The 15,058-nt window shown below is 35.7% G+C and overlaps 1 protein-coding gene across 2 annotated transcripts in view; it reads right to left on the reverse strand.

The window, feature by feature from the left end:
* BBX (bobby sox homolog (Drosophila)) overlaps positions 1–15,058 on the reverse strand; it is a 176,627-nt gene that overhangs the window by 56,662 nt on the left and 104,907 nt on the right. For both annotated transcript variants that reach the window (XM_012646088.1, XM_012646092.1), the window contains exons 5-6: positions 14,424–14,491; positions 2,420–2,500 (exon numbers count right to left, since the gene is read on the reverse strand). In XM_012646088.1, coding sequence (XP_012501542.1) covers positions 2,420–2,500; positions 14,424–14,491 — 149 coding nt within the window. The remainder of the gene's footprint in view (positions 1–2,419; positions 2,501–14,423; positions 14,492–15,058) is intronic.

The raw sequence follows: 15,058 nt of genomic DNA on the forward strand, positions 1-15,058 counted from the left end.
CACCTGCATCCTCCCATCCAACCCAAACACACACACACTGTAGTGTCTGACTGTGGATAGAAGGTTCTGCCATACCACACTTGATTCAATTAGGAGACCTTTAGTTTCCACTTGGTAATTATGATACTCTCTTTGAAAACTTTGCTCAGAGGACTGTGAGGAAATACTTTTCAAGGATGTTTTGAGAGCAAGGTCAGTTATTAATTTTGGTTCCAAAGTGAACAAAGCTTTTATCCAACTATAAAACAGGGTTAAAGTGAGTCACAAGAGCAGAATGCCTGGGTATTACAACTTCAGCCCATTCCCAGTCCCACAAAATTCTTTCTCTTCAAGCAACTGTGCTCACCAACCCCATGAAAGGCTACTTACTAAGCAACAAATGCACCTTAATCATAACTCTTCAGTCACAAAAATCACTTTTTCTCTCTTAATTAAGTTGGTTAGAAAAACAATGGGGCCACGTGGTGATACAGTATCAAAGTGATGTTTGGGGATAAGAAAGAATTAGTAGAGAGACTGACTGAATTATCAATTTTATTTACTGCTGAAGCCGTTGTAATTCTATAGCATCTTTTGAATCAGACAGGCAAGCATTCTCAGAATAAATATCAGTAAGAAGACAAAAGATCAACCAGATCCAATTTTAACAAACTAGATATAAATAAACCATCATGAATGGATAAGATTTAACCAAGTGTTTTGAAGACATTCAATGGTGAAATTGTAGAAATTCTTGGTCAAACCATGAACCTTGTCATTTCAAGTGACCACCATGTGCAAGTGACAGAATGAAAAGATGAACCCACAGAAATTTTTATCAAGTCTCAGGAACCATAAACTCAGTAGGTCTTACTTCAGACATTACTTTTTATCCCTACCAACCCTCTATAAAACCTAAAAAAAGTAAACAGTTTATATAAGGGGAAATGCCTGACCTACAATACATTTCTTTAATAATCAAATCAGGCAGTGAACAAAATAGAACCAGTATTATGATCCATCTAGTTTTTTAAAAAGCCTTTCACAAGTTCTAAACAAAAAGATGTTTTCATCAACTAATACTAAGATAAAGAGTTCAATTAATGACATAAATATGAACTCCTAGAGGAATATTAGGGACTTTTTATATAAAAGCAATAAGATCAGGGATCTCTTTGGAATCTTAGGTATGCTGGAGAAGCCACAAAAATGTACATATGCTAATACACCCAAAATGTCATATGAAATCTTAGAGATTTCATTAGATCTTTACAGATTCAGGGATCATTCATTAAGCATCTCTGCTTTCAAAGTTGGGACCAATCTTATTTAACATGGATATAACTGCTGTTGAAAAGGGAGTCCAGAGTGAATATTAAATTCTTGAGGAAACAATGTACGAATAAATTGGAATTCATGGTAGATCTCACATAGAGGCAGAAAAAAAAGTGACAGATAAAGAGTATCATGTGAGTATATATGTATTTGTACATATATGTGTGTATATCCACATACACACACACACACACACACACACACAAAGCATTCTGGTGATATCAGCAAGGCATTTAGGCATATTGAAGGAATGGCCTAATGTGTCAGTATGAAAAGCAGTTTTGCCAACAAAATGTTGAGAAAACCACCAAGAAAGAAACTAGAGGGGTAAAAAATCTGAAATTAAAAATATGCTCCCTCTGTGCAAAATTGTAGCATGATGGGCAAATGCCAGGAAGGATGACAGTATAGGAAATGTCTAGTGCAAGACAATTCAAATAATCAAGGGAAGACCAGGTGGCTTAAAGTTTAAGGAAAAAATTGATCAATGAGGGCTCATATTGAGTCTAGGGTAAATAAAGATATTTGGGGAAGCAGTCTTAACCTTTAGACTTGATATAAAGGATAATGTGCTTTTCTACATCATCTTGTTGAACCAGTGTCAAGAGACATATTGAGCTGAAGAGGTCTGACAAAAGGCAAGATTTTGGAAACTGCCAATCTCACGCTAAAGTTTCAATTAAGACGGGGGAAAGGTACTAAAAAAAAAAAAAAAGTAATGCACAGATTAGATGCATAACCAATAACCATGAGTTGATTCTGTCTTCTGATTTATCAAATCAACATGTAATAAATGAGTTCTAATAGTAATTCAATTATATTCTTAACCTTACTATCCATAAATCAAAATTAGTGATAAGGTTTAAGTGTAATAATATTAAGTATGACTTTAACAATAAGCTTCTATAAACACATAAATGTGTTATTCCTTAGCTGAGGACTCTGGAATTCCAAAACCTCTTTTCCAAAATTTGATTCTATTTTCCCATTTATAGTTCACTGAACTGAGTAGAGTTCTTCATTTCTTTCAGTTACTATCATCAGCCCAAATTTAAGCTCACTTTATAATTTCCTCATGAATTCAGTATAAATTGCAATGTATTACCTCAGCAAACTGAAACAATGGTGACTTCTGACGCAATTCAGGGGATTCTGGGACGTCAGGCCTGCATGTGCCAGAGGATATCTGCAACAAAGAAAGGTGGCATGAGGCATCACAGGAATAGCTTCTGCAAGATAACAGAGACAGATGTGACCTAAAACGTTCTTATCTTAAGGAAAGAATGGTTTTATTTTCCCCAATTTGAGGCAATACTGTTACAAAAAAGTAGTTATTGTGCAGTTTTATACAAGTGAACATTTAGCTGCTAAATATTAATACCATAAGTAGGAGAAGATGGACAGAACAATGCAGTTTAGAAAGGTCAATATTCACCTAAGAGAAATTTCTACAAAGTCACCTATTTGATCTTTTGGCTTTTTGCCACCAAATCTAAAAAACATCTACTTCTTTCACATTCCGTGTTTCCTCACTATTTCATATCACCTAAATATATGAAAACATAAGTGAAATCTGATAATATAAGACTTGTGGAGAAACAAAACTTATGTCGAATTCTTGATTTCTAGGGTTTTCATGTGTTTATACATAAGCCAATATTACAAAGATTAGTATTTACCAAAATTTCTAATACATATTTTCTTTTGTATTATTTACTATTTGATATTTTCATTATCAACAACAGTTATGGAAATGTCACTTTAAAAAAAATTCTATTAATCAAGTACTATTCCCAGGATATACTTTTCCTCTTTTATCTTAATGCTAGAATTGATGCACTTCTGCATTTGGGTGACATAATCACTTAGGTAGTCAACTGTAATTCAAAAGTCGTAGGAGGCTCAAAATGTTAGAGAAGGAAGGATTTCACTATTCCTCTGATATAATCCCCTCTCTCTTTATAGATGAAGGGAATTTGGGAGCAGAGAGATAAATGATACTTTCCCTCACAAACATTCAATAATCATTCTTTAATGAACACTTAACACAAGACATACATATGTGTTTATTGTATGTCCTCTTCCAGGGGCCTTTTTTAATCTGTTATTCTCAACACTGTCTAGGCACAATGTGTATATTTAACAAGTATTTGTTGAATGAACTAATAAAAATTGTGATAACAGGTTTACTAAATTCTAAATCAGTGTGTTTCTGCCCCGCTTTCCTGAATGATGAAGTTAGGGAGTCTAGAAAAAAGTTATATTTCACTTTAAAGGAAAAATAGAAGTTGCAAATGCTTTTAATAATTTGTTTTCTGACTGCAAAATAATTCAAGTTTACTGTCAAAAATTCAAAAAATAAAAATAGGTAAATTTTTCAACAAAAATCAGGTACTGTACTACAGTTAGAGAATGTTCTTTTTTTTTTAAACTTAACAAAGCATTAATTTTCCTGAGTCGTTAAATATTTTCCAATGTAATTTTAATAGCTGCGTGTGATTATATTACATGGGTAAAGCCTAAGGAAAGAGCTGCCAGTCAGGCTATGCTCCTAAAAACAGTTTCTCACTGAACCTCTTATTAGACTCTGGGGATATGTTTCTCTAACTGTGTCACAGGCCACTGGGCAGGAGCAAGCATTTGAAATTTTAATTGTCATCTTTGGATTTTAAAGAGTAATGGCCACCTTCTCCCAAGTGATAAGCACCACAGAGAAGCTGCAAAAGCTTTCATTAATTTGCCACCTGTGGTTTGGCTGCAAAGCCTAACTCCCTTATTGTCACTTGACTATTTGACATGTTGTGCCAAATGTCCCACCAAGGAGACACAAAATGCACTAAAAAGAAAGCCAACAAGTCCTGAAACTAGTAGCCACAAAAGACTGGGAATTTTTTTATTGGAAGGAATATGTGAACAAAATGTATCTTTTATAATTTAGAAATAATAAAAGAAAATCAACACCTCCCTGGTTTATAAAGAAATCCTATGTGCTTGCCTCCTAGATAATTTGGTAAATAATCAAAATTTGATTTAAAATTAAGGTTAGAACTAAATTAAAATTACAAAATGTCTTCATAAAACTTTAATAAAATAGGTGTACACGTAACAAATCTATAAAAGATATTTAGCCTTAAATATATTATCACTTAGGGTAGTTACATTACATGAAGTCTATATAACATATATTCTTATTTTAGATCCCATGACGCATGAGAAACAGTTACCATTTATGAGGAGGTAAGTTACCCTATGGCTTAGAGTTCATTTTAACAGCAAGAAGAAAATTCAACTTTCTTTTAAGTGTCATTTATAGATTATTTGGCCACAACAACCTCAAGTCATAAAGTTTAAGAGTCAAATGACACCCTCTACAAATCTTTAGGATGGATGGTCTTAAATAAAACTTTCTATTTGAATGGAAAATTCAGATGTAATTATCAAGGCATCTATAACTCTGCACGTTATGTCATTGTACTATACAATCAAAGAAGTCTATGCATGTGTGTTTGTACTCACCATGCATCTGACCCAAAGCAGATGCACAATGAATATTTGTTGACTAACTTGATTCTCTTCATGCATGTGTGACTAGGTGGGTAAACTCACAACTAATGGACGTGGTGAGTGTTGTAGGGGGGAAAAGGCACACCTCAAATCATGGTTTGGGTGTGGCAAAGTCATAACATGTAACCAAAATGTGTGTACCCCCACAATATCCTGAAATAAAAAAAAAAGAAAAAAAAAAGAAAAAAAAAAAGAATCCCAGTGACCTGGCCAGGAAGTACAACAAAGGCTGTCCAATAGTTAAAATAGCAGTTGTAGAATCACTAAGGCTATGCATTTCTCACTCTAATGAACCATGTCCTCTCTCAAAATCTAGTTATGCTTACTTTAAAGCACTATGAATTTAACATGTATCTTCAGTGTAGTATAATATAATAGAAATGGCACAAAATTAGGAGCCAGGAAAATTGAGTTACTGCTAAGCTATGCAGTTACCTGACTTGGATACCTGACTCTCTACTCCACAGAAGAACAGAAGCAGCAAATCAGAAGGGGCCAAGAGTGGGGACAAGAAAAAGGAAGAGGGCTGGGAAGGGAAGAAACAATGCCAGCAGCAAGATGAGACAGAAGGAGAAGACAGAAAAACTGTAAAGAACAGATACAAAAATTTCATAAAGCATCGTAGTCTGTCTAAAAGAAATTAAAGTAGGGCAAATAGCCCCCCAAATTCTCCTGAAGGCATCAGCTCAATGCAATAATGAATATTTACAACTATAATCCTAAATTGTCAAGGTAAGTATAATTATAAAATATATTCTTCATTAACAAGGCAGAATCTGGGTGATACGTGTTAGACATTTTTATCTGAAACTTCAAAATGTAAAAATGGTTCAAAGACATGGCAAATGTATTTATGTAGAATTCATTCTTGAGTGCTTGATAAATAAGGCATCCAATAAAATGTGTATATTTGTGCATACACTGATATATATACACACATTTGATAAAGAAATACAGAATTCTATCCATGTGAAAGGGAGAGGGTGTTTCCCACAAAAGGCTCCTATCTGAGTAGTATCATTAATCAGAGCATCCCAGATGCAGTGAAATGTTTAAAACACTGTGCTGTGCACTATTTTGCCTTGCTGTTTGCATTTAAGTTACTTTAAATTGCTTATTTTTATTAGGTGGGGCACACTTTTTATGGATAAACATCAATTCCTTGGTATCCATTCCTATACTAGAGCCAGTTTACTTTCTAAATATAACATAAGAAATCAAAGATATTTTTTCATTAATTAAGAGAAAAGAAAAGATACTAAATAACCAGTGGTTAAATCAAGGGAGAAAAAAATCCAAGAAGCTGTTTCTAGAAATAGCCTCTGAAATAATCTGTAAAGCCACTAGGTGTTGCTATATGCCCAGAAAAGAAAATAGCTAAAGGGATTTTTGTTAACCACATATTCAATTTTCCTCAAATTCAATCCTCCCTTTGATTTAGCTGTAATTTTCAATAACCAAGGAAGGGGAATGATTACTATAATTAAAAATTACGATGAAGTAGTATATTTTTCACAGGAGCAATTCAGATAGTGAACATTCCATATGAATATTTAATAAAAGTGATCCAGCCTCCTGATACGAGACAAGATTAAGACACTTACATACACTATAAGTGTTCTGGAAAGCCAGGTATCATCAAGAACCCATCCCTACTTTGTAAGGCACAAGACCACAACCACACACTCCCAGCACTGTGATGAACACACGCCCAACAAATGGGGTACGTGCACTGGTTGTATCTGAGCCATACATTCTACCCTTGCTAACTCAAACATTTATTGATTACTCACCCATTCAACAAATATTCAGTAGATACCAACTGTATGCCAGCCATAAAGACTGTCGCTTTCAAGCAGCTTATATTCCACTTGTATCCAGTACATGCTAGGGAATAAAATGATGACTAAAGGGATGTGCCTGACCCTTAAGTTGCTTGCAACTCACGTGCAGGGGACAGCTACACATGTAAGCATGTAAGTGCACACTGGTGGAATATGACAAGGCATACAGGAGGACAGAGAAGCAGCCTTCGTTCCATGTGGGGACGGGTGGAAGGAAGATACGTAACGTCTGAGATATAACTAGAAGGAAAGCCAGTAATTCTCCCACAGAAGTATGGAAATGACTTGGTAACAGCAGGTCAGAAAGCGTGGCGACAAGTACCCCGTGTGCCTTCCCCAGTGCGGCTGAAGAATGAGATGCATGGGAGTGTAGCGAGAGACAATCAGACTGAGAGAAATCTGAATTCTATGTTAACAAGTTTGAATATTAGGCTGAAAGCAGAGGGGAGCCAGCCAAGGTTTTTAGTCAGATAAGAGATGTGTAGTTAGATAATTCTGTCAGTGAAGGAGTGCAGGGCGACCTCGGCTGGGGAGTGACTGGAGGCAGGAGACCAATTAGAAGGTTAAGGAAATAAGCCAACTGAGATGAGGGCCCCAATTAAATCAGAGATGGTAATTACCAGGCCTCAGTAATTGTCTGGAAAGATGTCAGCGCTCAGGGAAAGGGGTGAGAAACACAATGCTTGTGTTTCTAAGGTGGGTTAAAGCCTTTCACTGAAAGAGGGAATTTGAGAGACAGAAGAAGGCTTGGAGGGAGGCGGAGATGTCTTTATGGCAAGAGATGGTTTGGGGGTACAGGTGCCATCTAGAGTTCAAGAAGAACCTGAGTCCTAAAGCACTGGCCTTGGCTACCTGACACCGGTGGTGTACTACATCTGAGAAGAGCGCCAGGCTACCCCAGGGAGCATGACCAAACAGCGTTACGTAGAGTGGAGCACTCCCAAAATCAGAATACCCGTTCAGTCATCTGGCTGAAAGGAACAATAAGACCCTGGTTTTATCTAGGGCATCAGGACTACAAGAGCACTGATTTTACTCCATGAGTAAAGTTCTGTAATTATAATCTGTGTGGCAGAGCAATAGTATGGGAGTCCAGAACAGACTCTAGGCCAGTTCTACAAATAACTGTAGTAGACTTGAGACAACTCACATCATCTTTCTGCCTCAGTTTCCTCATTTGATAAAGTAGGTAATGATGCTTCCCTGCCTGCTTGCCTTCTTCACAGAACAATGTGAGAATAAAATGCAATGGCATATATAAATATGCTCTCAACAACAGAACAATTGCCACCTCCATCCTTCTCTTGTGAAGGATACTCTTTTATCCTCTTGTTCTCCATCCTCCTCTTTCTTACTGCCCACCTTTCACACTACCGTTCCCTGCATCTCTGAGAGACCAAGACATGCATGCAAGTTCAGCAATGCAGCCCAGGAACTCATCGAGGACACATGGTTGTCAATCAAGTTGGTTTGTAAAAGGACCGGATTCTCTGGGCTTCGGGCCCTAGTGCTGACACATGGAAGAGGCTGGGCTCTTTGGCTGGATGGGCAGTTCTAGCCCAAATGGGCAGTGAATAGCGACATAAAGGGAGAGGTCTTTGCCCAGGAAGAGAGAAAGCTCAGAAAGCCCATTTCCTTTTCAATGTAGAATTTAAATAAAGTATATTTCCTCACAAAATGTGTTTAAAAGCTATAAATCTATGAGAAGGGAATAAAAGCTTTGATGGGAGTAGGAGTAGGAAATGGGGCAAGGAGGTTAGAATTCAATGGATTTAAACATCCTGGAATAGTTAAACATAGTAGCCTAAGAAAGGCACACACCAAATTAACTCAAATGTACCAAAGGGTAAGAAAATAAATGTTCCCATTTCACTGATGTCAGAAATTATAATAAAGATGAAAACTTTCAATTGTATCTAAGTCTATTCTTGTTTTAAATTTAAAACCCAGTATTTAAAATATGGACATAATAATCATTCCTTCAACAAATATTCAACCAGATTTTGCCTATCTTATTCGATTAAAAATAATGTGGGTTTAAATTCTAGTATTATGACTTCCTCATTTTATAAACTTAGAGAAGTTATTTCACCTCTCTGACCTAGTTTCCTTATTTATAAAATGGGGAAAACAATAAACCAACCTCACAGGGTTCTTGGGAGGATCAAATGAGATAATCAACGTAAAGTGGTTAGAACAGTGCCTGGCCCCAGACAGCACTCACAAAATGCCCTTGCTCTGGCTGCTTTTAGCTTCAGTAAGGATGCGGCACAGGACACCACAGCAGAAGTGGTCAGAATTAGGCCAGGTGGGTGGGGGCTGAATCACCAAGGCCCCTGTATGCTACACAAAGACAAAGCTAGTCCTCCTGGGTTCAAATCCCAGTTCTGCCACTTAGTAGCTGCACCATCGTGGGCCGGTATTTAACTCTTCTCTGCCTCTGTTTCCTCACCTGATGGTTTAATATTTACTTATAAGGTAAACAAGACAACTCACAGAATTGTCTATAGATTTACTATTACATAGTAAATATTACATAGACTTATTCTTATGGAATACACTTAAGAATTGCGCCTGGTATGGAGGCAGTGCTCAATAAACGTCAGTTGTGGTAATAATAACTCCTCTGCAGGCAAGTGGGGAGCCCTGCACAGTTTAAATCTTGCCATTGTTCCTGATCCCAAGTTGCTTAAAGTCTACTAGAGATAAGATGTACACATAGAATAATGAGAAAAAATTTTAAGGTACAAGACTTTTATTATAGAATTTATAATAAAGCATAAAACTAAGTATAATCAAGTGCTACAAGGTATAAAACTAAAAGTAAGGGCTATAAGAGATTAGGAAGAGGAATCTAATTTGGCCCAGGAAATCATGAAGGGCTTCTTGGAGGAGGAGGAGGTCAAAGATTGATATTACAAATATACAAGACAAAATATATTTATTACAGGTTCAATATCCCTAATCAGAAAATCCAAATGTGAAATGCTCCAAAATCCAAAACTTTCTGAGTGCTAAAGTGAAACTCAAAGGAAATGCTCGTTGAAGCATTTTGGATTTTGGATTTTCGGATTTGGGATGTTCCACCGTTAACTGTAATGCAAATATTCCAAAACCCCCTGAAAATTGAAAATCCAAAACACTTCTGGTCTCAAGCATTTCAGATAAACGATACCCAACCTGTAGTTTCAGATTTCAGACACATATAAATTTGAATACACAAGCTTTTTTTAAAATTTTTAAATAGATGGTCATGGTCAAAAAAGGAAAATCAATGTGATTTCCCTTGAAGCCAGAAGTATCATGTGATGAATTTGCTATCTCTAAAAACTTGCACCTTGAGACTATATCAGCTCCCCGAGGGCAGACAGTCCGTCTGGGTTTGTTCCCTGATGTGCCTCGCACTTCGAAGACCATTAAATAAATGCTTGTCATATGATTACACGTATGAAAAGATGGCACACACTTCAACACTGCTGCATTCTTAGAAAATAAGACCTTTATAGTTCCTTAATGGAGGTGTGCCTGCTAGCACCTTCTCCACTAACTTTGATGCTAGCTCAGCTACTCTGCTAAAACTGGACTTCCTATATTGATTTCTCCCAGATATTAAAAGTTGTCTCCCTCTTGAGCAGCTGGTGATAAAGAAAGTAAATTACAACTGTAATTTCTTACAAGTTTTCAATGGACAAGGAACTGTGTGTGTGTGTGTATGCACACACACATGCATATTGCTGGTAAGGCGTATTATGGCCTGTGAAAGTAATGCCTCACATAATTTAAGTTTTCAAATACCTAGAGTAACTCAAGGTAATAATGCTACACACCTTCAAGAATTCTTTGCAGGAGAGTAAAAGTGCCTTAGAGGTTTTATTTAATTAATCTTCACAGTAGTCTTGGGATTTAGAGGCAAGCAAGGATGGAAGAAAAAGACTCAAAGTCTAAGGCACTTCCCATATATTTGAAAGTTTGGTTAAATAGACACTGATACTGTTAAAAGGATACTGATACCTTTAAAAAAGCTTCTCATCAGCTATATTACTCTTTTCTACTTTCCCCCAACCGCTCCTCTTTCCATTCTAGCCAAGATGACTTTCTGTTGCTCACGTTAGTTTGATACTGAACGTCGTCCTTTCCAAGAAGAATCCAGGCTGTTCCAACATCGTATGTTGAATAACTGCCCATTCCACACCGTCTGAATTGAATCGCTCCCCCTCCCTTTTTAAAAAATTTAGTTTGGCCTTATCTTTTTATGGAAGTAAGTAACAAGCAGAAGATTTTTAGTCTTGGAGATTACTTCTAGTAATTCTAGATCAAATACTTATGTTTTATATATTGTATTTTCATCTTTAGAGAACTAACTGATATGATACGAAATAATAAGGGCTTAACTCTGGAACTGCCTTCTCTTTAGTTCTTGCCTGAGTTTGATGTGAACATTATTATTTTTATTTATTCTTTCGTTTGTTTGTTTCTGGTTGTTTAAAAGGATACATTCACTTAAACTTCTGGGCATTGTATTCAATACACCAGCTCTCACCTCCTCTGCAGCTGTCTGGAAGCCTTTTCGTGTCTGGCAGTTGTATGTTATTGATTAAATAACTACATTTGACTTCAGATTTAAGTCATTTGCTATAATCTCATATTCACTGGAAACACTCCTTTCCATTTTCTTCAAACTATGGGGCTATTTCCTAAGGAGACCTCTATCTTACATTTTACAGGGTCTCTGTAGAGACCTGCTTCGTCTGCCATTTTGAGCCAGCAGTAATTCTTTCATGTCTTTCCTGCTTAATATATTAATTTTGCTTCCTCAATCAATAAATTCTGTAACAACAAACATTGTTTTTTAAAATTTATCTCAAATCATTTATGCATTCAATTAGTAATAAAAAGAATAGGGCTGATTATTTATGTGAAAAAATAACAAAACAAAACAAACCATGTATGAAAATGTATCCTTTTCATTCATCAAGACACAATTACCACAACTAAAACTATGGAACCGCGCTAGGCTCAGTAACAGTGGCGCATAAAAATGCTGAACTAATAATGCAAAAAAATGTATTATGGTAGATTGAGAATTAATCAGAAAATAGGAAAAAGAAAAAATGCAAACCTTTTGTTTGTTATTATTTGCCTGCTGATGTCTCAAGAAACTATAATTTCTCTCTAAAAACTCTAAAAGCGTTTCAAGTAGATCTGAGACTGAGAAATAGTATAGGCTTTTAATCTGGGACTTTATTATTTCACTTATAATAAGTATCTCCACCTTCTAGAATTGTTTTTAAAAAACCTATTACTTATATTAAAATTTTCATATTTAAAAAATAGTCTTGTAAGGACTTTTCTATATGGTTAGGTCTTGGATCAATGAACAAAAGAAAACCTTCTCACTTTAAGAATCCTATTTCAGAATAAGGGTTCTGTCATAGCATTTTAAAAAGCCATTATGATTAGTCCTTTTCTGTGACAGAATTTTTGTAAAATGTCACTTTGGTCCTACCTAACAGTATCAAAAGACCTCACAGTAATTGTTCTAAATATCAGAAATACGAAATTTCTGTGTTTCTCTCATCTCTTTTTACTACTAATTTTCTTAGGAAAGCATGAGTACATATTTACTACATTTGTCTTATGTTCATCTGCCTATGTATATAAGCCCCTAAAGTTCTATTATCTTTGTATGGAAATTCAAGCGCTCAATGCAATAAACTGGTATCTGTGAAGTAAACTCTCAAACTGATTGTATTTAGAGACCAAATTATTTTATATAACTTTCACAGCTTTATTGTTTCAATATCTCAAGATTTGTTTCAGTAAGGACCTAAATGTCTCTGAGATAAGAAGCAGGGAATATGAAGAAAGTTGTTTTTAGAAGTGGTTCTTAAAGACCCAACTGCTGCCACCTTCTTCCTTAGCATAGATTTCCTTCTACCATTATGGTTCACTTCTTTAAGTCATTTAGCTTTCTTTGTTTTTTTAGCTTGAGAATTCTCAAAACATTTCCACTTCATCAGAGATAAAAGGTCCACCACTGCATTAACTTTCATGTATCAAAACTCTGCATTCTTAAAAGGGGGTAGGAGAACTTCTCACTGAGAAGAGCCCAAGAGGCTAAACTTTGAGCAAAGGAGGGGGAAAAAGCATCCTTTTCTTTGACTAGCATCCACAAGTCCTATAGACATTGAATGGTTTACATTTATACTTGAAAGTTTGCAAGAATGCAAAAAGATGCTGGGAATTATAATCTAATGGGTTAGAAAAGAAGATGCTGACTTTTATAATGCGATACATTCTTGGAAATCATATGAGTCATACTGTGTTGAAAGGCCAAGTGTGCATTACTGTTCTAATATTCACCTTTAGAACATACCTGGGATACTCTACACTGAAGTGAGAGTCTGATTTACAATTAGGTAGCAGCCATGTGTTAGAAAGTAAAATGATGCCTGACAATACTATTGTGTTAGGAAGTACAAACATGCAGAATAAGGAGTATGCAAAGTCACAAAGTGACATGTATATTTTTTTCAGCTACAGATTAGCACAATGTAAATAACTCCCAGTACACAAAATTTACACATTTTTTTGTTACACTGAACTGAATAGAAGCAAAATAATTAAGTTAAACTCAATATATAGTCTACAACCATGGATCCCAAATATAAACTATAAAGAATAAAAACCTTTTATGATGTGAGTAGTTTATACAGTGTCTACTAAATCCACTGTTTGAATAATTAAGTTAAACTCAATATATAGTCTATAACCATGGATCCCAAATATAAACTATAAAGAATAAAAACCTTTTATGATGTGAGTAGTTTATACAGTGTCTACTAAATCCACTGTTTGAATAAGCTTCAACTGTAATTTATATGGCATAATAACAATTTTGAAAAAAAGTAAAAAATATAGATCTGCAATAAAATTGAGCTGACTGCTATTTTGCCCTAAATAGCAATTCTGGCTGAGGACTGAAAAATTTCCATCTCAAGAACCTGAATGTGGTAAAATAACATGACCTGCAGGTTAATTCGACTGGCCTGTTAAATAGGTCTGGAGAATAGAGGAATTCCACAAATGCAAACCATGCATGGTTAACTGCCACTACCTGCCTGTCAAAATCACACCTAAAAATGTGTAGCAAAAGCAGTCCAATAACCAGATCATGAAAGCAAGGTCATGAGGTCCCAGGTCCTTTTCCTTTTCCATTTTAAAGAATAAAACAATTCTGAAATGCCGTGTTTCCTGATTTTCAAAACAGGAGTTTGTAATTATTCAGGTACTACAGAGACCGACAGTTGCATATTTTTTACTATCATCTTTCCACTAGTAAATCTCAAGGAGAATAACACAAAGCAGCAAATGTTTTGAACAGAATAAATGAATTACAGCACCCAATTTACATACCTATGACACAGTCATAGTAAACGCCAATTATCTGTGCATTGCATTTCTTACTCCTAGTAGGTTCATGGAAGCTCAAAATCTGTACCCATGCCCTTTTGGGCTTATTACATCACTTTTGTTATCCTCAATGCACAAGATGCACAGTCAGATATTAATGAGAACAAATTATAAAGTTTGTTCATGAGCTGTTGAAAACGCAGAATGAACAATGTGAACAGAATATAAACATCTGTGTTCTCAATCCCTAGCATGAACAAAGTGGAGAGTGATAAGGCACTGGCTTACCTCTGGTGTGCCAAGAGCATGTTCTCCAGCTAACAGCAGCATGCTCAGGCCTCCCATTTGAGTAGGATCTAAATAAGTCAAAAACAATCAACTTACAAGCAAGAAATATGTATAAGCCACATAGAGTCAAAAATAATACCAATAAAGAGAAGCAACCAGAAATCCAACAGAACCTCATATAACTTTTTATGAAAAACTTTAAAAACTCTTTATGTAACAATAACCAGGCATATACGTGCTTAGTACTCATTATTTTGGTGAGCCTTGTAAATACCACTGTTGTCCCCCCAAATCCAACACAGCACTTTCCTCAATACCACAGCTGTTTGTAACATGAATTATCTCCTGATGTGATGCTTCTTTCCTCACAGCACGGGGAGTTTAGACGGGATCTTTTTTTAAGCAAGAGTGCTTATGTTTGTCTTCTAAGAAGTTTGAGATTGTTATTCTTAACTTGTTATTTCTGCCATGTGAAATCAGGACTAATAACAAGAACCAGACTACCAGAGAAAAGAGAGAAATTTTCCAAATGGGCCTCCAAAATCTGTGGGCTTTGTTCAAATAATCTTTCTTTAAAACTCTCAAAATAAATTTAAATTAACTGATGTATTCTTGACATTTTAAGTCTAAGGTGT

Source organism: Propithecus coquereli, unplaced genomic scaffold (genome assembly GCF_000956105.1).
Source record: "Propithecus coquereli isolate 6110/MARCELLA unplaced genomic scaffold, Pcoq_1.0 Scaffold105, whole genome shotgun sequence".
Classification (NCBI taxonomy): Eukaryota; Metazoa; Chordata; class Mammalia; order Primates; family Indriidae; genus Propithecus; species Propithecus coquereli.